This window comes from Pelophylax lessonae (assembly GCF_965119305.1).
Source record: "Pelophylax lessonae genome assembly, chromosome: 13".
NCBI lineage: Eukaryota > Metazoa > Chordata > Amphibia > Anura > Ranidae > Pelophylax > Pelophylax lessonae.
The window spans coordinates 139,936,301-139,959,423 of NC_138780.1; the positions used below are offsets into that span (position 1 = coordinate 139,936,301).

A 23,123-nucleotide genomic window follows, 5' to 3' on the forward strand; every position below is an offset into this window, starting at 1 on the left:
CATTCACATGTCAGCGTTTGGATCGCGGGCAGAACCGCCGCGGTTCCGCCCGCGATCCGGAGATTATTGCAAATCGCGGGACGCCAAAGAAGCTCTTGTACTTCTTTGGAGCGTATTGCGTCCCGCGATTTTGTTTGCGCGATGTTGCCGCGATTCGGCAGGTGGAAATTGTGGCAACATCCCTCGGCGTTTGGGGGGCTATTGCAAATCAACGGGCAACGCTAGGCGTCCCGCGATTTGCAATAAATCTCCGGATCGCGGGCGGAACCGCGGCGGTTCTGCCCGCGATCCATACGCTCACATGTGAACGGAGCCTTAGAGGTTAAACTTCCCTCCTCCGGCAGAACGAAAAGATTCATTGTGTTTACTTAACTGGGAGACTGACAGGCATTTGCAGGAGGCTCTTTTTTTTTTTTCTTCTTTGACAGCTGTTCTCTGCTCCCTCACAGCTATATAAAGAACAAAACCGGATCGGCCCCTGGATCTGTTACTTTTACCGATCCCCCGACCCAGCTATAATGGTCATATCGGTGCCGATATCCAATCCGAATATTGGATCGGTGGATCCCTAAAGAAAATCAGGCGAACATTTTTCGTACGGTGTGTACAAAATTTATGACAAATTTCCGAAGGGACAAGCTCCAAAATGTGTCCCATATGGGAACAGAAGTAACGATTTTCCTTTAACAAGTACCGTTTTCGTATGATTTTCGTACAAGCCAAATCTGAAACGAAAGACTGCGCATGATCAGAAACAACAAAAAAAAAAAAAGCCTTTGTCATACGAGAATATTTGTGCGAATTTTCCTTTATTAGTTCCAACTTGCTGTGAAACAACAAGGAAAATCAGATGATCGTTTGGCCGATTTTCTTAGTGTGTACCCCACTTTTAGAGTGACAGACCTAGGAGAAGCGGTAAAAAAGTGTCTCTATACTGGTCCCAGGTCTGGGGCTCAGAAAACTTTGAAGTCAATGTGGCAGCATGACAGCCAACTTACATTCTTTGAAGCAGTGGTCAATCGATGCTTGATCGTACAATCAGATTGTAAGGTGTATGACGAGCCTAATGGGCCATACACACTATACAATTGTCTGTAGATTTTTTCATTTAAGCTGGATACACACTATCCAACTTTTGTGGTTAGATTTCCTTCAGATTTACCTTTTCTATGTAGTGCAAGGGCCTGCCAGATTGCATACAAATTGAAAGTGTTTAGGTTTGACCTCATATTATATGGTTTTGGTAAGTCTAAAGGAAAAAGTCTTCAGAAAATCTCATAGCGTGTATGGCCCATTAGATTTACCAAAACCATATATGAAGTCAAATCTAAACATTTTCAATTTGTATGCAGTCAGGCAGGCCCTTGCACTACATAGTTGAAGGTAAATCTAAAGGAAATCAAACAACAAAAGTTGTATAGTGTGTAGCCAGCTTTATAACTGAATTTAGCACCTTAGAAGGTCCAAGCAGTGAAGTCGGAGCTGTATATTAGCTGAGTGACTCAGAAAGCAGTCACATGACAGACAGATAAACAGGAAGTACAGTGCAGCCCCATGGATGTCTCCTAAACCTGCAACTACAGTGCTACAAGCAGCAGGTAGACCATAGCAACCTTGTCTCAGAGCTGGCAGCGGATTGGTTGCTACGGAGACAGTAGGCCTATCATTCATTTCTCTTCCCCCCCTTAGTAATGTAACACCACTCGCCGCCTCTCACCCTATTCGTTCCCGGCCACGCCCTCTCCGTCTCTGCAGAGCGGATCCCCACTTCCGGTTTGCAAAGGTCAGAGGTCAGCAGCTGTGTGCGCGCCGCTTCCTGTCCCTGTCAGCTCCACTTCCGGTGAGAATGGCAGCAGTGTGATCCCCGCCCGAGCAGTCAGTCCATGGGGCCCAGGGCAGAGCGGAGAGCCTGACAACGAGAGCAGTGTGTCTGCCGCTATGGCCGCCACCGCCGACCTGTTCGAGGTAAGCCTGTGTGTGTGTCAGTGGGGGGGACACTGACAGCAGACATTGTGTACAGCAGGACCGATGTGAGCGGCTTTCCTCATCTATGGAGGGGTTCTGCAGGCTGCAAGTCTTTCATTATGTCCCTGGATTCTCCACCCAGTCACTGACTGAACATGCATGGAATGGGCTTTCCAGACTTCACTGGCTGCATGCTTGTGACTCGGTGAATGGTGAAGCCAGAATCAGGATGAAGGTTACACACCCTGCACCTTTAAAGTGGTTCTAAAGCTTCAATGTTTATTTCCTTATTGCAACCTTTTCTGCTGTAGGATCCCCGCCACCTCCTTATTCTTACCTGAGCCCGATCCAGCGGTGTGCACAAGAGGAGCGGCTCCAGACGCTGTCACCCTCCTCATTGGGCAGATCAATGGCACCGAGAGCAAATGGCTCCCCTTCCTGTCAAAAACTCCAGTGACAAGGGAGCGGGGCCAAGTCCTGCTGTCTGTGTCAAGGGGCGCAACAGCGGGACTCGCCAGCCCACGTGGGTGCCCCCATGGGAATCTGTTTCCTATTGGGACACCAGCAAGAGAGGAGGATCCAGAAGTGCTAGCAGGGGGACCAGAGAAGAGGAGGTTTGGGGCCGCTCTAATGCACCAAGCAGGTAAATATAGACATGTTTGTTTGTTTAGAAAATTGCCTTTACAACCACTTTAGGTTCCATTCACACCTGGACAATATGAATCGCAGACGGAATCGCCATGATTCTGACCACGATTCCAAATAGCAGGACGCGCTTGCAATGTCATTACTTCCTAAAGGCACCCCAATCGCAGTGTGATTTTTGCCACAATAAATCGCAGCATGTGAAGCATGGTGCTCAAAGAGAAGAAACTTATTTTGGGCAATAGCGATTTGCAGCAGTTTATCGTGGTAAAATTGCGCCACGATTGATGTACCATTAAGAAGTAATGGCATCGCATACGCATCCCACGTTTTAACCACTATCCTGTATGTGAGCAGAATCGCAGCGATTCTGACCATGATTCAAATCGCTCAGGTGTGAATGGAGTCTAAACCCAAAGCAAAAGACACACAAAAAGATCCTGGCGCTGGAAACTAAATAATCAGAAAACCCAAACACCTGTGGTATCAAGCTGAATGGGATGGACGGCCATGTGTAAGGTGCCAGTTAGTCCATGTCAGGGGTGCAGCTGTTCCATGCTCAGATCCAGCTGAGAAAAGTACAGAAACACAACAATGGATGGGAATATAAGCGTCCCCAAAACAGATGCAAGTGGGCACAGGAGTCACAATGATAAAATCTCTAGTTTAACCACTTTACCACCGGAGGATTTTGCTGTCTTACGTCTGGGCCACTTTTTGCGATTCGGCACTGTGCGACTTTAACTGACAATTGCGCAGTCGTGCGACGCTGTACCCAAACGAAATTTACGTTCTTTTTTTCCCCACAAATATAGCTTTCTTTTGGTGGTATTTGATCACCGGTGTGATTTTTACTTTTTGCGCTATAAACAAAAAAAAAAACCTTTTTTTTTAAAAAATAACTATTTTTAACATTTCTTTTATATGAAATTCCCCCCCCCCAAAAAAAATGTAAAAATCAAAATTGTTAACAAAGGTGTTGTAGAATATTTGATCAGAAAAAACAAACTATAACACTAGCAGCGCTAAATAAGAGGTCCATTGAATAAACCAGTGTCCTTAATGACTCATACAAAATATATATATAGTACAGTCCATGCAGTAAGCACAATTCACCAGGGTAGGGGAGTGAAGGGTCTTGACTGTTCCTCCAAAAAATGACACCACACTCTAGTGCTCCCCCCCTTTGGATGAAACACTCACCAGAAACTGGTGAATATAGAGCCTTAAATCCACCAATCAACGGGTGTGCTAATCACTGCTGGGCTGCTCCAAAATCCTCCTTCCTCCAGAGTTCCTCCGCTCAAAGTTCATGCAATTGAACAAAGTGGGGGCAACAATAGTGTAATTCTGCAAACTTTTATTAAAACTACACACAGTAAAACCCCTCTCCCCTCAAGATGTCTACTCACAGGAGGGTAATGGAGTGAAGGCATAAAGGATCAAAATATGCACACTGGATGACCGATTCGAAACTCTCCTGCAATCCCATAGGAATCACGAATGGTGTCCTGTGCGAAATGTTCAGCGACCGCGCACATCAGCTCTGACGTTTCGTCCTCACGACTTCATCTGAGAGCCCATGTGCGCGGCGCGGTCGAAATGCTTAAATAATGACGCCAGCGCATGCGCGCCTGCGTCCGCCTGAGATGTCACCCGGAAGTACACCTCTTATTAGCTACACAGCTAACATCGGTGCTCTGATATACAGACGTGTCATTCCGGCCATGCGTAATGACGCACATCCGCCGGCGACCTCCAGCCCAATAGCTGATGACAACATCCGGTTATGACACCGGATGTGCGTCACCGTTGGGATATTCCGATACCTCTTCTGCGGACACCCTATTAAGTCGAGCCATGGAACCACATACAGTCCGAAGAGCGCCATACACCCTCAGGATGTATAAGTCCTCCCACTCGACTGTGAATATATCATCCGCCTATATCTATGGGGCGATTTAAAATGTATTTCTAATATGCAGTATACATATTTCATACTATATGCCTTACACTTTACACCGGTAAGAATCATAAGTACAACTGCAATAAAAGCAAAGTACACATATCAGGCATCAAATATGCAGTCTGGTATATACGAATAACTGAACCTAATGATTCCAATCATAGTATATGGATAGCAGATAATATACATAAAAAATAAATATGTGAAACTATTAAAATCCTCATTTAAAAAGGATATACTAAATAAAACCTATAATTAAAATATTTTTACACAAACATGACATCCACCAGAATATCAACATTGTATTGTGAATATTCAGAGGTAGTCCCTATCCAGATTTTTGTTGGCAGTATATTCCCAAAATAGATATGTGGTAACATCCACGATTGAGGTCTCTTAGGCCCCCCCCCTTTTTTTATTTTTCTCTCCCTTGTGTACCTTTTCTATATTGTCTGTCTTAAGAATTTTATATACAATGTTGATATTCTGGTGGATGTCATGTTTGTGTAAAAATATTTTAATTATAGGTTTTATTTAGTATATCCTTTTTAAATGAGGATTTTAATAGTTTCACATATTTATTTTTTATGTATATTATCTGCTATCCATATACTATGATTGGAATCATTAGGTTCAGTTATTCGTATATACCAGACTGCATATTTGATGCCTGATATGTGTACTTTGCTTTTATTGCAGTTGTACTTATGATTCTTACCGGTGTAAAGTGTAAGGCATATAGTATGAAATATGTATACTGCATATTAGAAATACATTTTAAATCGCCCCATAGATATAGGCGGATGATATATTCACAGTCGAGTGGGAGGACTTATACATCCTGAGGGTGTATGGCGCTCTTCGGACTGTATGTGGTTCCATGGCTCGACTTAATAGGGTGTCCGCAGAAGAGGTATCGGAATATCCCAACGGTGACGCACATCCGGTGTCATAACCGGATGTTGTCATCAGCTATTGGGCTGGAGGTCGCCGGCGGATGTGCGTCATTACGCATGGCCGGAATGACACGTCTGTATATCAGAGCACCGATGTTAGCTGTGTAGCTAATAAGAGGTGTACTTCCGGGTGACATCTCAGGCGGACGCAGGCGCGCATGCGCTGGCGTCATTATTTAAGCATTTCGACCGCGCCGCGCACATGGGCTCTCAGATGAAGTCGTGAGGACGAAACGTCAGAGCTGATGTGCGCGGTCGCTGAACATTTCGCACAGGACACCATTCGTGATTCCTATGGGATTGCAGGAGAGTTTCGAATCGGTCATCCAGTGTGCATATTTTGATCCTTTATGCCTTCACTCCATTACCCTCCTGTGAGTAGACATCTTGAGGGGAGAGGGGTTTTACTGTGTGTAGTTTTAATAAAAGTTTGCAGAATTACACTATTGTTGCCCCCACTTTGTTCAATTGCATGAACTTTGAGCGGAGGAACTCTGGAGGAAGGAGGATTTTGGAGCAGCCCAGCAGTGATTAGCACACCCGTTGATTGGTGGATTTAAGGCTCTATATTCACCAGTTTCTGGTGAGTGTTTCATCCAAAGGGGGGGAGCACTAGAGTGTGGTGTCATTTTTTGGAGGAACAGTCAAGACCCTTCACTCCCCTACCCTGGTGAATTGTGCTTACTGCATGGACTGTACTATATATATATTTTGTATGAGTCATTAAGGACACTGGTTTATTCAATGGACCTCTTATTTAGCGCTGCTAGTGTTATAGTTTGTTTTTTCTGATCAAATATTCTACAACACCTTTGTTAACAGTTCTTTTTGTATAGTAGCTGCTTTGAGACTTTACGTCTTCATAATTCCGTGTTGTTATCTACTGTGTTCTTTTGTGCGCGGGGTGAGCCACTTTATGAGACCTGTTTTTGGTCACCCATATTTTGACTCCTTTGTTTGCATAAAAATCAAAATTGTTTTAAATTTTTGGCCAATTTGTTTTCTGCTACCTGTGCTTGGTAAAAAAAAATCACAATAAGTGTATTTTGATTGGTTTGCACAAAAGTTATCACGTTTACTAACTAAGGGAAAGATTTCTGTCATTTTTGGTGTTTTTTTTTTTAACGCGTAATGGCGGCGATCTGCGTTTTTTTTTTTTTGCAGGACTGCGACATTGCGGCGGACAGATCGGACCCTTGATTGACATTTTTGACACTTTTGAGGGTACCAGTGACATTACTATAGTAATCAGTGCTATAAATATGCATTGCTACTGTAAAAATGACACTGGCAGGGAAGGGGTTAAATTTATTATAGAGGGAGGGGTTAATGTATGCCTGGTGCTTACTGACATGTGTGGGGGGAAGTGACTGTGTGACACAAGGACAGATCGCATGTTCAGCTATGCTGAACACTGCAATCTGTCACTCCTTGTCACTTAGGAGATCCGCCCGCTTTGTTTACACAAGCGGGCGGATCTCCAAACTCGATTCCCCGATCACCGCCGCTCCTCCCTGGCCTGACTCCCGCTGTGACTGAAAACAGCGGGAGCGCGCCTCCGGCGGCACGTGAGCGCTGCCTACAGGGGGAGGAGTCCAGCGACGTAGGTCTACGTCGCTGGACGGAATTGAGCCACTTTGCCGCAGTACGGTCAACGTGACCGGTCGACAATTGGTTAATGTAAAACTTGGCATGAATGCTGGTAAACAGGATATGTCCTATGGATAGGTAGTACCTGTGGTGGAAGTCAGGGACAGGTGGAAACATCTCTCATGTCTCACAGATAGTGGGGACAGCCCAGGAAGTGACCACACATGAGGAGAGGGAGATCCGTGGCCTGAAGGTGGTGGGAAGAAGCACATCTCGCTGTGGACAGGGCCGGCCGCAGGACCGCAACAAGCCGGCATCTCCTCGTCTCAGCCAGCGCCGCTCGAGGCTGCTGTTTTGGGGAGCGCTGATATTCCCATCCATTGTTTTGTTTCTAAACCCAAGCAAACCTTTATTATATTGCAGCTTACCAATACTCAGATGTGACGGCTGCATTCATTTTCTTTTTAGTCTTTCTTCTAATTTCAACTAGTGATCCAGCCAGCAAGTCTGTTTTTTCCTTTTATTTCACTATTCATGCAGCCTGGTGCAGGGATCCTGGGGTTTGATAGCTGCACTGTTCTTCCTCTTCTTTCCCCAGAGACATGGGAAAGATTAGAATGGTACTCATTGGTCAGCATGTGACCGTGCTGATCATTCTGAACCTATTTAGCGTCTTCTAGGTGCCAGTCATCGGCCATCTTGATTGGCTGGTGTATGATGACATGCCTCCTGTGGGGGAGTCATTCGCCCTGACACACGGGTAATGTGGCAAAACTGTGCATGCGCTGCTCAACCAAACTGTGCATGCGCTGCTCAACCAAACTGTGCATGCGCTGCTCAGTGTACACTGTAAAGAGGACTTCTAGCAGGTAGGGAGATTTATTTTGTTACAGAAGAGACGCTGTTTGCCTTCTCTGCCCGTAAGATTTCTGGATTTGACTTTAGTTCCATTTCAACTGTTTCCAAAAACATTTCCTTTCCAGGCATGCCTCTGGTGATAATTTTCACAAGTGCCGTGTCATTGTGTCAGCCCCCAACTGATCTTTCAAGCCACTAAAATGACACAATGGCTGAAATAAAAATCACATTTATGATACGGTCTGCCAGTGACATGTTTTTCTGAGCCCCCCCCATCACCACCCACTGTAACACAGTTACTACCCAGTAATCCAGCCAGTAAATCTGTAATGCTCATTCTCACCTTCCCTTAACAGACCAAGCTGTTCTAGAAAAGTTGTGGGGATGAGACAAACTATTTATTTAACACTGACAGGGGCGTTTACAATGGTCAGCCTTTAGACAAAACGTCAAAGGAGGTGCAAACGCCTAGTGCATTAGCTTTGGACACCTTTACAAAATTTTATTAAAAAGTCAAATACATACACACAAAACATAGAGAATAAAATTGCATATCAACTCCTATGTGGAGTAGGACACATCCTTGTGCTTGGGACTCTTATGTGGAGGAGGACGTGTCCTGGTGCTTGGACTACTAACGTGTTTCGGGAGACAAGCTCCCCTCCTAAGGCTCTATTCACACCTGGGCGTTTTTGTTTCAGGCGTTTTTACAGGCGTTTTTTTGGGCGTTTTTGCAGGCGTTTTACAGGCGTTCTTTGTGCAGGCGTTTTTAGATTGACTAGAGACCAATGGAAAACGCCTGTAATCTGCTCAAAAAGAAGCTCATGTACTTTTTTGAGCGTTGGACGTTTTGCTTACAGCGTCAAAACGCTCAGATGTGAACAGGGGCCATTTAAATGAATGGGGTTTTACTTGTTGGGCGTTTTGGAAACATATTTTTTGAGCGTTTTTGGAGCTGAAAACGCCCAGGTGTGAATGGAGCCTTAGAGCTCTGAGGAAGGGGGCTTGTCTCCCGAAATGCGTTAGCAGTCCAAGCACTAGGATGTGTCCTACTCCACATAGGAGTTGATATGAGAAATGCGATTTTATTCTCTGCTTTATGAGTATGTATTTGGCTTTTTAATAACATTTTGTAAAGGTAATGAACTAGGCATTTGCCCCTCCTTTTTTGTCTGTTTGCAGTATTTTGGAATTTCCCTACTTGAGGAGAGCGGCACACCTATGGTTCCTAACTAAGTGAGCGCTTGGGTTTTATAGATGAATGGTCAGCCTTTATTTATGTAAAACCTTTGCAATCCGATTGTAGGGTGTTGTTAACATAACATACACTCCGCAATCGATTCGCATTGATGGGTTGCAATTTAGATGCAGAGCTGAATTCGCTGTGAATTCGCACCACATCTAGTGTGAACCCAGCTTAAAGGTGCTCTAATTCCTCTCTGCTCTATCCAAAACTGAAAAAAAAAAAAAAGTTTTACTTTAGTTATATTTAAAAAAATAAAAATAATTCGATCTGTTTTGTTGTCAGGGATTTTCCTTTACCTCCTTCTGAAAAGGTTGTCCCTGGGGCATTGAGTGAAGGGAAATCTCTCTGGCAGATTCCTTGACAGCAATAAAAACCTGATGGGGGTTCTAATCCTTTCCTACTCTGTCCAAAACTAAAAAAAGGTTTTAGATTTAGATACGCTTTAAAGGGTAACTCATTGTTCGAGGGGGAAAAAAATAGCAAATAAAAAAAAAAAAAAATGGTATATACATTAGCAAAACTGCAACACAAGTTATACCCTGTTTCCCCAAAAATAAGCCTTACCCCTAAAATCTAGCATGATTTTCAGAGACGGCTGCAATATAAGCCCTACCCCGAATATAAGCCCTAGTAAAGACCTTGTAAAAGTATATAATCTGTTTTGTAAAAAAGATTATATAATGCCCAGTGTGTCTCCTTTTCTAACTTTGTTGAAAATACCTTATTTACAGCGCCGCTGGTCGCTTACGTGACCTACCAGACTGCCAGAGATCTTCTCCTCTCTTCCCGGCTGACATCAGTGGCCCCTCACACTGCAGTGCTTGGAGCGGGGCTGACATCAGCGGGGATCTATGCCTTTCCCTCAGCAGTGCTCAGAGTGGGGAAAGAGCTCCGGCGGATCACGTGAGCGCCCAGTGGCGCTGGAAATTATGTATTTTCGGCAATAAAGTTACAAAAGGAGACGCACTTGACATTGTATAATCTTTTTATAAAGTTACAAAAGAAGACACACTGGACATTATATCATCTTTTTTCTAAAGGGATTATATATTTTTACAACAACTTTTTAACTAAGGTTTATTTTTCGGATTAAAGATGTCATAATGATGACTCCTGAGCTGACAGGGGAAAGGGGGAGAGAAGACAGGGGACATAGATAAGACATCCCCTGAAAATAGGCCCAAAATAGTTATTTGTAGCCAAAATTAATATAAGACCCAGTCTTATTTTCAGGGAAACACGGTATTGTAATTTGAATGATATTAAAAATTACCTTTCTTTTCAATCTTCCAAGCTGTAATTTTTTTTGTAAATGCAATGCAATATGGCTACCTGGAGGTGTTCTGTACACAGAATGTGGAAGTACACCCCCCATAGAAACATCATTTCCTGTTTGTGTGGCTCAATGATTTTCCCAGAAGTCTGCACTAAGATATAAGTCAGATTATAGGCATCCCCTGCAACAAAAATGTCATTTTTGGTGAGATACTACCAAAAGAGAAATCGCATCTAAAGGGATGCAGTCCCTGCCACCTTCTTCATTAGAGCCCTGCAAGTGCAGCAGCTAATCGAGAGTTCTGAAATCTCTCACATGCTTATTCATTAAGCACATCAACAGAGACAAAGATAATTGATTTAATTTGCTTCATTTTCCACGATTAAGAGTAACTCCACTTTTGCTGGGAAGAAAAAAATAACATTCCCCTCTGGATGATCTATGAACATTGCAGGGACTTTAAAAAACTTTGTAGCAGATTCCTACCTTTTGTTATTCTGAAGAAATAGCTGTTTTGCAGCTACAACCATTGGCAAAGCTGCAGTATCAGGCATAGGTGCTGCCTTATATTTTTCATGAGCAATATCATCTGTAAAATATTTCCCCGGACTCAGTGTCATGACCTGTTTTTCATGAGGCTGCATGCACTGATAGGGGCACGGATGAGGCTGCATGCACTGATAGGGGCACGGATGAGGCTGCATGCACTGATAGGTGCACGGATGAGGCTGCATGCACTGATAGGGCCACGGTTGCACTGCGAGGTGGTGCCTAGCTCAGGGCCATTACTGAGCCCGTTCAGAGCCGCCGGTTCCTGGACAAGCGCGATCTAGACGTGCTCCCAGCGGGAGGGAGTAGAGAACTACACAGGGCACATTTCCTGCCAGGGGCTCCACTCCGCCCCTGTCAGCTCCGCTCCCCCCCCCCCCCAACCCACGCTTTCTACTACTTTACAGTCCCTTGTCTGCTCTAACCTGCCCCTCACGGTACCACCCCTCTCCACCCGGCTTCACAGTAGTTCTCTTCCCCACCCCGGCATCGGAAAGCAAATATTCTTATCTGTAGGTAAAAATGACCAAGCAGGGTTTACTACAGCTTAAGCGCCTGGGTTGCCCCTGAATCCAAAAGAGCTACACTTTTTACACCTCCTATCTTTGTTGAGATCTGGCCCGCATCTTCCTATTGGCCAATCACTATGATACACAGCCTTACTGGCCAATAGGCTGGTGCAGGAGAGATTAGGCTGCATTCACACTTGAGCGTAGCATTTTCACGCGTTTTTTACCGCGATTTTCAGGCGTTTTTGGAGGCAGGCATTGACATCTATCAAAAAACGCTGGTAATCAGCCCAAAAAGAAACTCATGTACTTTTTTCAGCTACAGGCGTTTTGCAAAACGCTCAGATGTGAACAGGGGCCATTTAAATGAATGGGGTTTTACTTGTTGGGCGTTTTGGAACGTTTTTTTTGAGCGTTTTTGGAGCTGAAATACGCTCAAAAACGCCCAGGTGTGAATGGAGCCTTAGGAAGAGGTTTTTTTAAATTTGCATATAATGCCAAGGCTGGGCCTGGAGTTGGGCTTTGACATAAACTGTTCATATCAAAGGGTATTTGTCAGCATAGAATATGATAGCTGCCACTGCTCACTTGGTTTTTAAATGTATAGATTCCTGGGCTGTCATAAATTCTTGCTTCATTGAGCCATGACCCATAGCAAATATGCAGATTGGGAGTTGTGGCTTCACTTATAAAATTCTTGTTACAAGTATCTGTCATCCTTATATTTGAAACAAGAATGCAGGAGCTTGCACCTAAAAAAAAACAAAAAAAAAAAAACAAAAAAAAAAAAAAACAATGGGGTAACCATATTTCTATCTCTCAAGGTTCCCTTTAACAATCATTTGGTTACACTCTGTGTATTTAGCCTCAGAATGACAATGAAGTGACTTCCTGTGTTTGTGTTTTTCAGGAACCGTTTGTAGCAGATGAATATATCGAGCGACTAGCATGGCGAACGCCAGGAGGAGGATCCAGAGGAGGAGCAGAGTCATTCGATCCAAAAAAGTGAGTGTCTTATAATGTGAGGGACATTTTCTGTACAGCAGCTAGTCAGTTGACTTCCACATCGCTAAAAACCGAACAATTGAATTGGTTTTAGTTGGGTTTCCTCTTTCAGCCTCTCTGTAAGTTACAGACTTAACAGACCTCAGACGAGAAGCCAGGGCTTTGCAACTTCTTCCATTACTTTGTAAGTGCAAAAACAAGATGCATAGCCTGAGACTTCTCAGGTCTGTAATCCCAAGATACAAATTTCTGAAAGAATATTCTCAGCCTGGCCTCTGCCAAAGTTAGATGAATGTTGCATTCTGCTCTGGGGTTGATTTTTTTTTTTTTATGGGTGCATATTTTAGAAGGCGAGGCAGAAAGGGAAACCTATTATTTCAATTCTATCTTTCTAAATATTAAAGCAGAACTTATGCGTTAAGTCTTGCACAGTTGAACTGAGATTGCTTTCTCTGATTTCACAACACACTGTGAGCTGCACACAGTGTACATCAGAAGTTGCTAGATAGAAGTTAGATGGAGCCCACCCAATTTCTGGGCTGGAGGTAGCCCAGCATCATCTGATTCACCCCTTTTTTATACTGGATTTCATTTCTTCCACTCATGGAGGCTCAGAATCACATGTGGGCATTACCAAAGGAATTCTGTGTGCAAATGCAGCCTGCCTGGGAATGCCCACTCCTCCAAACTGGCATCCACCCATCAAGGCATTTACAATTTTCCTAGTACCTATAAAACAGTATAAGGGGCACCACATACAATCTCTTTAATACAGAAAAACCCCCAAAAAGGGAATAAATATGAATGCAATGAAAATTACTGTTGGTATGATTGTGTTGATTCTTGATCATTGGGGGGGTACTGATAAAGATGGAGGGGGTACAGAAAAAGTCCAGAGATTTGGGTTCGCCCCCTCTTCCCCTGGGTTTTTTGCATTAAGGCATTTAGAGATTTGTGCTAAACTCCTCCCAAGAGCCAGACCATTGCTTGCATCAGGACTGAAGGCTCTTGAGAGGAGTACTGAGGCAGAGTGCTGTGGCGTTTTCATGAAACAATGTACAGTACCCCGCCAGAAAACCAATCATATCACTGGGTTTTAAATTTGGTATGTCATTTAAAAGAAATGTTTTTGATAAATATATTTTTTTAAAGTGTTTTGATCATGGAGGAATTGTGGAAGAAAAAGTATAATCGGCTTCAAATTCAGTTTTAAATATTGATTTGGTGTGTTCAGTGCAGATTTGCCCTCTCTACCGGTCTTCGAAACCTTTGTCACCGTGACAAGTGAGGGAAACTCTATTGAAGACCCAGATAGAAGTCTGTTCTATTCCTTCTCTGGTCTATCCAAAACTTGAAAAGAAATTGCTGGACATGCAAACTTAGCCCTAAAAGTACCACTTAGCCTCTGTAAATTATGTAAACCTAACTCTTAGACCTAGTCTGAAATTTTAAAGTGATATTTATGGCAGATTTTTTTTTATTTTTAAATAACAAACATGTTATGCTTACCTGCTCTGTGCAGTGGTTTTGCACAGAGCAGCCCCAATCCTCTTCTTTTTGGGTCCTGGCCCCTCCCAAGTGCCCCCATAGCAAGCAGCTTGCTATAGAAGCACCTGAGCAGACTCGCTCCTGCGCCGCTGCTCTGTGTGTCCATTCACACACTTAGCGTAACTCAGCCCCTCCCCCTCCTCATTGGCTGTAATTAACAGTAGCTGGAGCCAATTGCTGTCTCAGCTAGTGAGGAGGAAGAGACCCGGGAGAGCCCCGGCTCTAGTGCACATCGCAAGATCGAGATGGGGTCGGGTAAGTATTGAGGGGGTGGGCAGGGGGGACTGCATGAAGGTAAAAAACCTAGAGCCTTTACAACCATTTTAACCCTCACCTTAACCCAACCCTTTAAATAATCGTTAATCCTGAAACTAGGTTTAACATGTAACCTCCGAAACCATACCTCTATTGTACCAATGACTTTAACATTACCTCCTGAAGAGCTGAACTTGCTGTTAGGTCCATCAGTGTCAGATCCATTGAGTCCGGTTCCAAGTACATATTAAACTGGGGTCTCTAAACTTCCTAAACAAAGGGCCAGTTTACGGTTTTTCAGACTTTACGGGGGCCAGACTGTGGCCAGTGAGAGTAGAAAATGCCCAGTATCAATGGGAGTCAGGCTTGGTGGGCAGTGGGATTTAACCACTTAAGCCCCGGAAGATTTTACCCCCTTCCTGACCAGGGGGTATTTTGCGATTCGGCACTGCGTGACTTTAACGGACAATTGCGCGGTCGTGCGACGCTGTACCTAAATGAATTTGGCGTCCTTTTTTTCCCACAAACAGAGCTTTCTTTTGGCGGTATTTGATCACCTGTGCGATTTTTTGATCACGCGCTATAAACAAAAAAAGAGCGTAAATTTTGCAAAAATAACAATATTTTTCCCTTTTTTTTATATGAAATTCCCCCCAAAAAAAATGTAAAAATCAAAATTTTTTAACATTTTCGGCCAATTTGTTTTATGCTACCTATGTTTGGTAAAAAAAATTGCAAAAAGCGTATTTTGATTGGTTTGCGCAAAAGTTATTGCGTTTACTATCTAAGGGAAAGATTTTTGTCATTTTTGTTGTTTTTTTTTTTAACGCGTAATGGCGGCGATCTGCGATTTTTTTTTTTTTTTTTTTTTTTTTTTTTTTTTTTTTTTTTTTTTGCGACATTGCGGCGGACAGATCGGACCCTTGACTGACATTTTTGACACTTTTGGGGTTACCAGTGACATTTCTACAGTAATCAGTGCTATATATATGCACTGTTACTGTAAAAATACACTGGTAGTGAAGGGGTTAACTTTATTTGAGAGGGAGGGGCTGTGTGTGTCCCTAGGGGCGTGATTCTAACTGTGATTGGCTGTGGCTTCAGCTGTATGCAGAGTAATCAACGGATCTACATAGTAGATCCATATGATCATCTCTCATACAGCGAGGAGAATGACAGGCAGCTTGTTTACACAAGCTGCCTGACTTTCTCCCTCTCCCCCGCCGATCGCAGAGTGGCCGGCGGACATCGGGTCCACCGGTCACACGCGCGGGGGGGTCCGTGACCACGCGGGAGCGCGCTTCCGGCGGCGCGCGCTCGCTCCCTAGACCCTCACAAGCTAGTGACGTAGCCCTACGTCACTTTGCCTGTGAGGGGCTGACCGCCGCCGTAGATAGTCGTGCGGCGGTCGGCAAGTGGTTAAAACAAATGTGATCAGTAGGAGGAGAAATAATGCCCCATCATTGGTATTTGTGGTAGGGACAGTGTACCATCGTTGGTGTCAGTGGGAGCAATAATTCCCCACCGTTGGTGTCAGTGGAAGGAATTATGCCCTAGTGTCAATGGAAGGAATAGTGCCCCATTGTTGGTGTCAGTAGGGGGAATATTGCCCCATTATTGGTGTCAGTGAAAGGAATGGTGCTTCATCGTTGGTGTCAATAGAAGGGATAGTGTTTCAAGGGCCGGACAAAGGCAAGCAAAGGGCCACATCCGGCCCTTGGGTCGCAGTTTAGAGACCACTGATATAGAACCTTGTCGCTAGAGTAAGCACTAACCATTCTGCAGACATAACCAGTTGGAGACTGACTGCCCCTATAGCAACATTTGTAATATCAGATTGTCCCTGGTTTCCAACTTACAATATCTCAAAGAAAGTTTTATTTTTTTCCCAAAGATAGTATTCTCAGATACAGGTAACTATGTATGTACAGTTAGGCAACCCATTGTCAATAAAACTCCATCTACAGGAAGCTAATACAGAATGTAATCCTTGGATCAGTTGGCGAGTAGGTGTTCTGTGGTCAGAAAAGTGAAAATGAGCTTTGATTGGTTGCCGTAAATTACTGTTGTTTGTGCAATGCTTCTTTTCCCCTAATTATGAAGGCACAGTTATGTTGATGGATGCTACACTTTTGCAGATTATTGGACCAATTTGTGAACCACATTGAAGAGCTGAAATTAATGGATGAGCGAATTCAGAGGAAGGTAGAGAAATTAGAGCATCAGTGCCAGAAAGAAGCTAAAGAATTTGCCAGAAAAGTACAGGAATTACAGAAAAGCAACCAGGTAAGAGGAAGCTTGCTCTTTTTAAATTTTTTATGTTTTATCTATTTTTGGTAAGGTGAGTCAAAGGGCAGTTCTTTAACCACCTGCCACCAAGTCACCTTCCTGATGTAATTTTGCTCAAGTGGTTGTACTGGGGTGATGGCTGCAGCTGCAAGCATCACCCCGGTACCGTTTTTTAGAGTTGACAGTTGGCTTTCTTGTAATAACAACGGATGTGGCTAATAAGCTTGGCTGTTATTACAAGCAGTGGGAGGGGACACCCCCCCCAATCACTTACACCCCCCCCACGCCTTACGCGACCGGCTCAGGCTCTTCTGTCCCACCAGGAGACATAAGCCTCCAGCCGGCACCCTGAACAAAGCAGTAAAGGAGTTTATTGTTGATTTAAAATAGTTCTAGTTCTTGAAATTAAGGGAAATCTCTTGGGAACCCCCAGGTCACACGAACTAGTGTCCCCATTGGAAGATTTACCCTTTATTACTTTTCTAGGGACAATCCAAAATTTAGTATTTTCTTTTACCTTCACTTTCTGTGATAATGGTAAACAGGACAAATGGAGAGGGTAATTCTCCTCAACGGGGGCACAGAGAGCAGTAAAAACTGACAGGGGTTTGAATCCGTCTTCACTCAGCCCAAATTAAAAAAAAAAAAAAGTTTTACCTTTTTAGTTGTACTTCATGCATTAAGGTAAAAATATGCCCCACTATCTGCTGCTGTCTGTCAAATCCTGTGAGTAGGGAGTGGGTGTGGCCAAGCTGCTCTGTGTTTATGGGCACACACAGCTCGGCTGTGCATCCGTGTGGGTGCCCCCACTGCAGCCGGCTTGTCGAGTGGGCACTTATAAAAAGAAGGGGGGAGCGCCAGTGGGGGACTTCAGAAGAGGATGCTCTGTTCCATAACGTTGCATACAGCAGCAGGTAATTATTTGTTTTTATTTTTATACTGAATATCTTTTTATTTAAAATTTTCAAAAAATGATGGTTCTTTGTAATCACTTTTTTTTTTTTTAATAATGTAGATGTGCGTGATTCTGCACAGAGAGGTAGCCCTGTAGCAGTAAAGCTACAATGGGCCGATCACTAAGTAGATAAAATCAATTTGATGTTGTATCAGTTTTTTAGGAAATTGTGTTTAAAGAGGTTGTAAACTCGTTTGATTTTTTTTTTTTTTTTTTTACACCCTGCAAAAGAAAGACATAATGAGCTAGTATGCATCGCATATTAGCTCATTATGCAATACTTACCTCAGAACGAGCCCCCGCCGTGCCGCTCACTCACCTCTATGACGGGCGACATGTCTAGTCGCCCGTCTTCCGGGATCGCGGCATCCGGCCATCTGATTGGCCGGAGCCGCGGTGACGTCACTCCCGCGCACGCGCGCGGGAGCCGACAGTCACGGCACGGGGCTCTGAAGGAACGGCACGATCGGCCGTTCCTTCAGAGCGCATGCGCCAGTGACGTCACTGGCGACATGTAAGGTAAATATCTCCTAAATGGTACATGTTTAGGAGATATTTACAGTACCTATAGGTAAGCCTTATCATAGGCTTGCCTATAGGTACAAGTTGTAGAGGAGGGTTTACTTCCTCTTTAATCTACATATATTTTTTTGTTCATTTTAATAGAGAGGGTTTTTTTTTTTTTTTCTGTTTGAGGTTTTGTTTTTGTTTTTTTTGGTATCTTTTTACATTATATATTTCCAACTTGCTACTACAACCGAATGTCTGTTTAAAGTCATCACCTGTAATTCTACTCCTCATCACAAATATGTCCCTGCAGGATATGTACTATATACAGTATCTGCACCCATCATCACTTCACTTTGTTCTTGATCAATTCATTTTCCATGTAGAAGCTCTTTGCCTTCTGCGCATGCGCGAGCCAGCCATGGTCATCTTGCTTTTGGGAATGTAACGATTACACGCGGTTTGAAATGCCTTCTATAACCTCTATCCATTGTAAGTGAATTTTTTTTTTTTTTTTTTTTATGCTTAAAAGTTGCTGTTTTTAACTGGTTCACACTATGGAGAGTGCTCTTCTTCTTTTATGGTATTGCTCGCGTATGGAATCTCAATGCCATTGATAGATTGGAGGTCCTGTGGAGTATTTAAAAAACGCAGTTTGACCTCTCCTTAGTGAGGGTTATTGGAATCCGATAAGTCCCCAGTCTTCATGCACTGGGGTGGTTTACATAGTGGTCCAAACAACTGGATATTAGGAAGCTTTTTTTTTTTTTTTTGGGGACTTCAATTAGGAAGTCCAAATGTTGCTTAAAGGTACTCTGCGCAGCAGATGTCCCGATTGGTGTATCCTTGGCCACAGCTTTGGAGGCTGTACTTGGACCCCACTAGAATGGAAGATTGTGGTGCTAATCTGGATTGTGACCTTCGGCATTGAGCTCTGCATTTTGGTGCTTTCTAGACCCTTGTATACTGTATTAGCTGCAGAATGCTCCTTAGGTCTAGAGTTGTGGCATAGCCTCTGTTGTGACCCAGTCTCTGAAGACTTGCATAGGGAGTCAGCGTCTCCATGTAAAAAGGCTAGCCTAGAATGTAAGTTTTAGTCACTGGACTTTGCATTGTGAGGTTTTCCACACTTTTGTGTACTGTTTTAGCCAGGGAATGTTTACTCTGGTGTAACCCTGTCTTTAAAGACTCATTTAATCAGGAAGATCAGTCGGACTGAAGCATTGGGACCTACCTCACAGCAAGTACCATAAGCCACCATTTTCAGATTTCCTGCCTGAGGGAATGGGCATTAACATCACCTGTTAGGAAGAGTGCTGCTCTGCACTTTGTTTTCCACCATTCAGCCTAGAGGAAGCACCATCCCACTGTCCCACCCCCCCCCCCCTCCACCTCCTTCAGTGACTCGCCTCACCTTCAGCCACCTGAAACCCTCATGAGCACCAGCTGCCCAAGTTTATGAATATTTGACACTTTGCCTCACTTTGGGCCCAGTTGCTTACTGGCACACAGTGCAGCATGTCTTCTCAAAGACACACAGGGGACTCCGTCTATACTTGCCAAACGTTTCATATTTGGAATCTTGGCAGTCGGTATACTGTTTTTGGGTCACTACGGTCTGCTGTAGTTTTCTCTGGTAATACATGGAATTGTTTCAAACCTTACTGATGCCGTGCACATCATCCTGCATTAGTAGGATTAGCCTACTCTCATAGACCTTGGGTTTTTTAGAGCTTCTACAGCTTCAAAGACTTTTTCGCCATACCCACTGTTTGAGGAAATTCTATATGTGGACTGCAAACAACCCTGAAGGGTCCTGGGCCTACCAGGGTCTGTGACAAAGTGTTTCCTCTGAGGGAAGAGGTTCACTAGAAAGTGTCCGGTGCCCAATGCTCCAATGATCCACTTCAATAGATACCACTAGAAAGGTCGAAAGTATAGTTATCTATGGAGGCTCACTTGATAGGAAGTTGAATTCCTCCTTCAGTGCCCAGATTGGGTTAACTGGTTTAGCCACCTGCCCTGTAACAAAGCTTTCAAACCATGTCACAATGGATTAAACTCTATAAAAGGATACTAACACCACTGAGGTTGGTCACCACTATAAAGAGCAGTTGGAACAATTGTCCAGAGCCTTGTGCCTTGTCTGTGATTGTTTTGTTACAATTAAACCTCTGAACTTGTGTTCTGCATAGAAATATTGACTGTATAAATGCATAGGATACTCTGGTTACGTGCGTGGTATGAGACATCCAAGGATGAAATGATTTGTCTTCTCTTCGAAGGATATCCTCTCTTTGGACCAGCTCTTGACAACAATAGTATGTTCCTACCAGAGAGTAGATTTGCAGAAGGTTCATGTTCCCTGATCCCACTTGCATCGTAGGTGCAGAAGCCATAGATCTGCTAACTCCTTTGGCAACCCTTGGACATGGAGGTTTGCTCCCACTTCTACAAGTGTGGGACTGTTGGCGCCTGTTCTTTCCTGGATTTTAGGCCTCCTTAGTTTTTGAATGATTGATAACCACATTAGCTCACAGTCCAATTATTTGGAGACGGCAAGCATTTCAAATGCCCCGCACCATGTTTACTGTGCAGCTACACACATGTGTCTTTACCAGGCCTCTAGACTCTGGGGTCTCCCCTTTTTTTAGTAGGAAACTGCACCCTGTGAGTTCTTACCTACACAGGTATTTCATCTGTGACCAAAGAACATTATGTACAGTATACTTGGATAAGGCTGGTCCTCCGTATTCCCATAGCCCAGTGAGACCTTCTAAGCTGCAGAGTTGAAAGGGACCATTTTTCACTGCTCCCTTCCTTGACATGTTCCTGACCCCCTCAGTGTTCTTTAACACCACTTATAGATATTGACAGCAAGGGACCTTATATTTGTCCTACTGTCTTTTCTTGGCATCCCAATCACAGGAGACTTAGGCAATCATCATAGCTCCCAACTGTCCCTGACTTTGAGGGATTGTCCCTGATTTGGAACTCTGTCCCGCTTTTCTCTAGCGCTCATTGACAGACGTAGTCCTCGGTGATACAGCACCTTCGGGTTATGTTGCCTCCACAGGAGCAGGACTAGACAGGAAATTAAAAAGCTATGGCCACACCCTAGGGGCAGTCCCAGAGGGTATATCCTCTCTCTCTCTGCCTTAGCAAATCAGTTATTTTCTGTCTAGTTAGGAGTAAGGACCTAGATACCTTGCTGGGATCTTCGGTCCTGGCAAGATTTTTTTCTTAAAAAATTTTTTAGACCGCTTTTTTTCTCCAGTGTTCCTGTGAGATCTTCAAGCAAGAAAGCTGAACTGGGCGACGGGCTGGATGTTGAGATCCGGTGGTCACCCCAGTTCAGCCTACGAGCGCGTGCAGGCCATAGCTCCGCGCTGGGTCGGCCGCGACAAAGTCCCATTAAGGGACTGACCCCGCGAGTTAAACGTCTCGCTGAAACGCCAAAGACCATGAGTCACGGCGTCCGTATCGGTCGACAGCCCTCCCGCCCCGGTGGAGAGGGGTACTGTCAGGAGTTGGTGCCCGCCTGGTTCCGGTATGGTGAGTAGTATGTTCCCCCTTTTCCCCTGACGGGTCTTGTGGTGAACGCGGGCCCCTCTTTGTATGGTAAGATAGAGTCCCTCTCTATCCTATAACATGACACAGATCCTCCTACTTTGAGTGTGATTTTATGTGCAAAAAGCCAGGAGGCTTGGTTTGGGAGCGAACAATCTAATTGTATACATGTTAAAAAGATTGTAATCAGTGGCATTCTGGGAATCTTACTATGATAAGAATAAGCTACCTACCAGTCAGAAGCCACGGACATGTGGACTGCCTTCCTAAATCAGATCTCCAGCTATAAGCAGGCCTCCCGAACGGCCATGCGGTCCGCCAGGACCGGTACCGCCAACCACGCCAAATCCCCATGCAGAGAGAGTGTTGTGTGCCCTGCAGCACACCGCTATTCAGTACAGGCCGCCGCCATTTTTTTTTTTGCTGGATCGCACGAGCCGCCATCTTGGCGTAGCCTCGTGTCTCCAGCATGGGGGCGGCCATGTTTGAGGTGATCCAAACACCTCGTGGAGCTAGGGGAGGCGCCGGAAGGCGTGCAGAGGGGCGGAGCCGCCTCCTTTCTTCCTGGGCAGCCAGCCAAAAGACTTCCTGTTTGTCAAGACAGCGCTGTAACCTGTTGCAGTTAAACTCTGAGCATCAAGTGGTGAGCCTGGGGGTCTATCTCTCTCTCTCTCGATCGATAGGGATCCCTAGCAGGTAACACTAAGGGGTTTTTTTGTGGCGCTGGGGATCTGAAAAAAAAAAAAAAAAAAAAAAGTTTTTTATTTTTGAATTAAATTATCCAGGAAGTGACTGGAATTATCATGGACCCTGCCACACATATTCCCCCACCTGTTTCCCTTGAGGGGGCCACGGGACCCACCGGTGCACAGAGTGTAGAGTCATTTACAGCAATTTTGGAGTCTATGGTGGCTCGGGTGGAGGCGGCCTGTCAGGGACGGGGGTCAAGGAAGCGACCCCCGCCTACCCCTATACTATCTGACACCTCTGACTCAGATTCAGAGATGGTCGCTGCAGTTGCAGGTCCCTCTGCAAGGGCTGTTATCTCAGGTAAAGCTCCCTCAGACAGTGAGGAGGACGTTTCTTCTCCCGCTATAATTCAGGAAGAAGCATTGGTGGACGCACTAGTTGTGGCAGTGCAGGAAACCTTAAAACTTGAGGTTTTACCGGCAGAGGCAACTGAAACAGAGATTCCTTTTGGTACTAATAAGCCCATCAAAACGGTGAAGGTTTTTCCTGTACCCAAGTGTTTCGGTAATAAGATTAAAGGAGAATGGGAGCATTCTAAACGTACCTTTACTATTTCCAAGCGTATTGCTAGACGCTATCCGTTTGAGGAATCCATCATTAAGAAATGGACGGTACCACCAGTGGTGGATCCACCTATTTCCAGGCTGAATAAAGCCACGGTTATCCCAGTGGAGGACACTTCGT

At 44.5% G+C, this 23,123-nt stretch overlaps 2 protein-coding genes across 2 annotated transcripts in view; one reads left to right on the forward strand and one right to left on the reverse strand.

Annotated features, from left to right (window-relative positions):
* AP5M1 (adaptor related protein complex 5 subunit mu 1) overlaps positions 1 to 1,798 on the reverse strand; it is a 49,240-nt gene extending 47,442 nt beyond the window's left edge. The window contains exon 1 of the mRNA XM_082275718.1: positions 1,718 to 1,798. The gene's annotated coding sequence lies outside the window, so the exon portion shown is untranslated. The remainder of the gene's footprint in view (positions 1 to 1,717) is intronic.
* Positions 1,799 to 1,803: 5 nt separating this feature from the next.
* Positions 1,804 to 23,123, forward strand: part of EXOC5 (exocyst complex component 5) — a 94,086-nt gene continuing 72,766 nt past the window's right edge. The window contains exons 1-3 of the mRNA XM_082275717.1: positions 1,804 to 1,965; positions 12,471 to 12,565; positions 16,507 to 16,654. Of these exons, the coding sequence (XP_082131843.1) occupies positions 1,939 to 1,965; positions 12,471 to 12,565; positions 16,507 to 16,654 (270 nt within the window). The 5' untranslated portion in view covers positions 1,804 to 1,938. The remainder of the gene's footprint in view (positions 1,966 to 12,470; positions 12,566 to 16,506; positions 16,655 to 23,123) is intronic.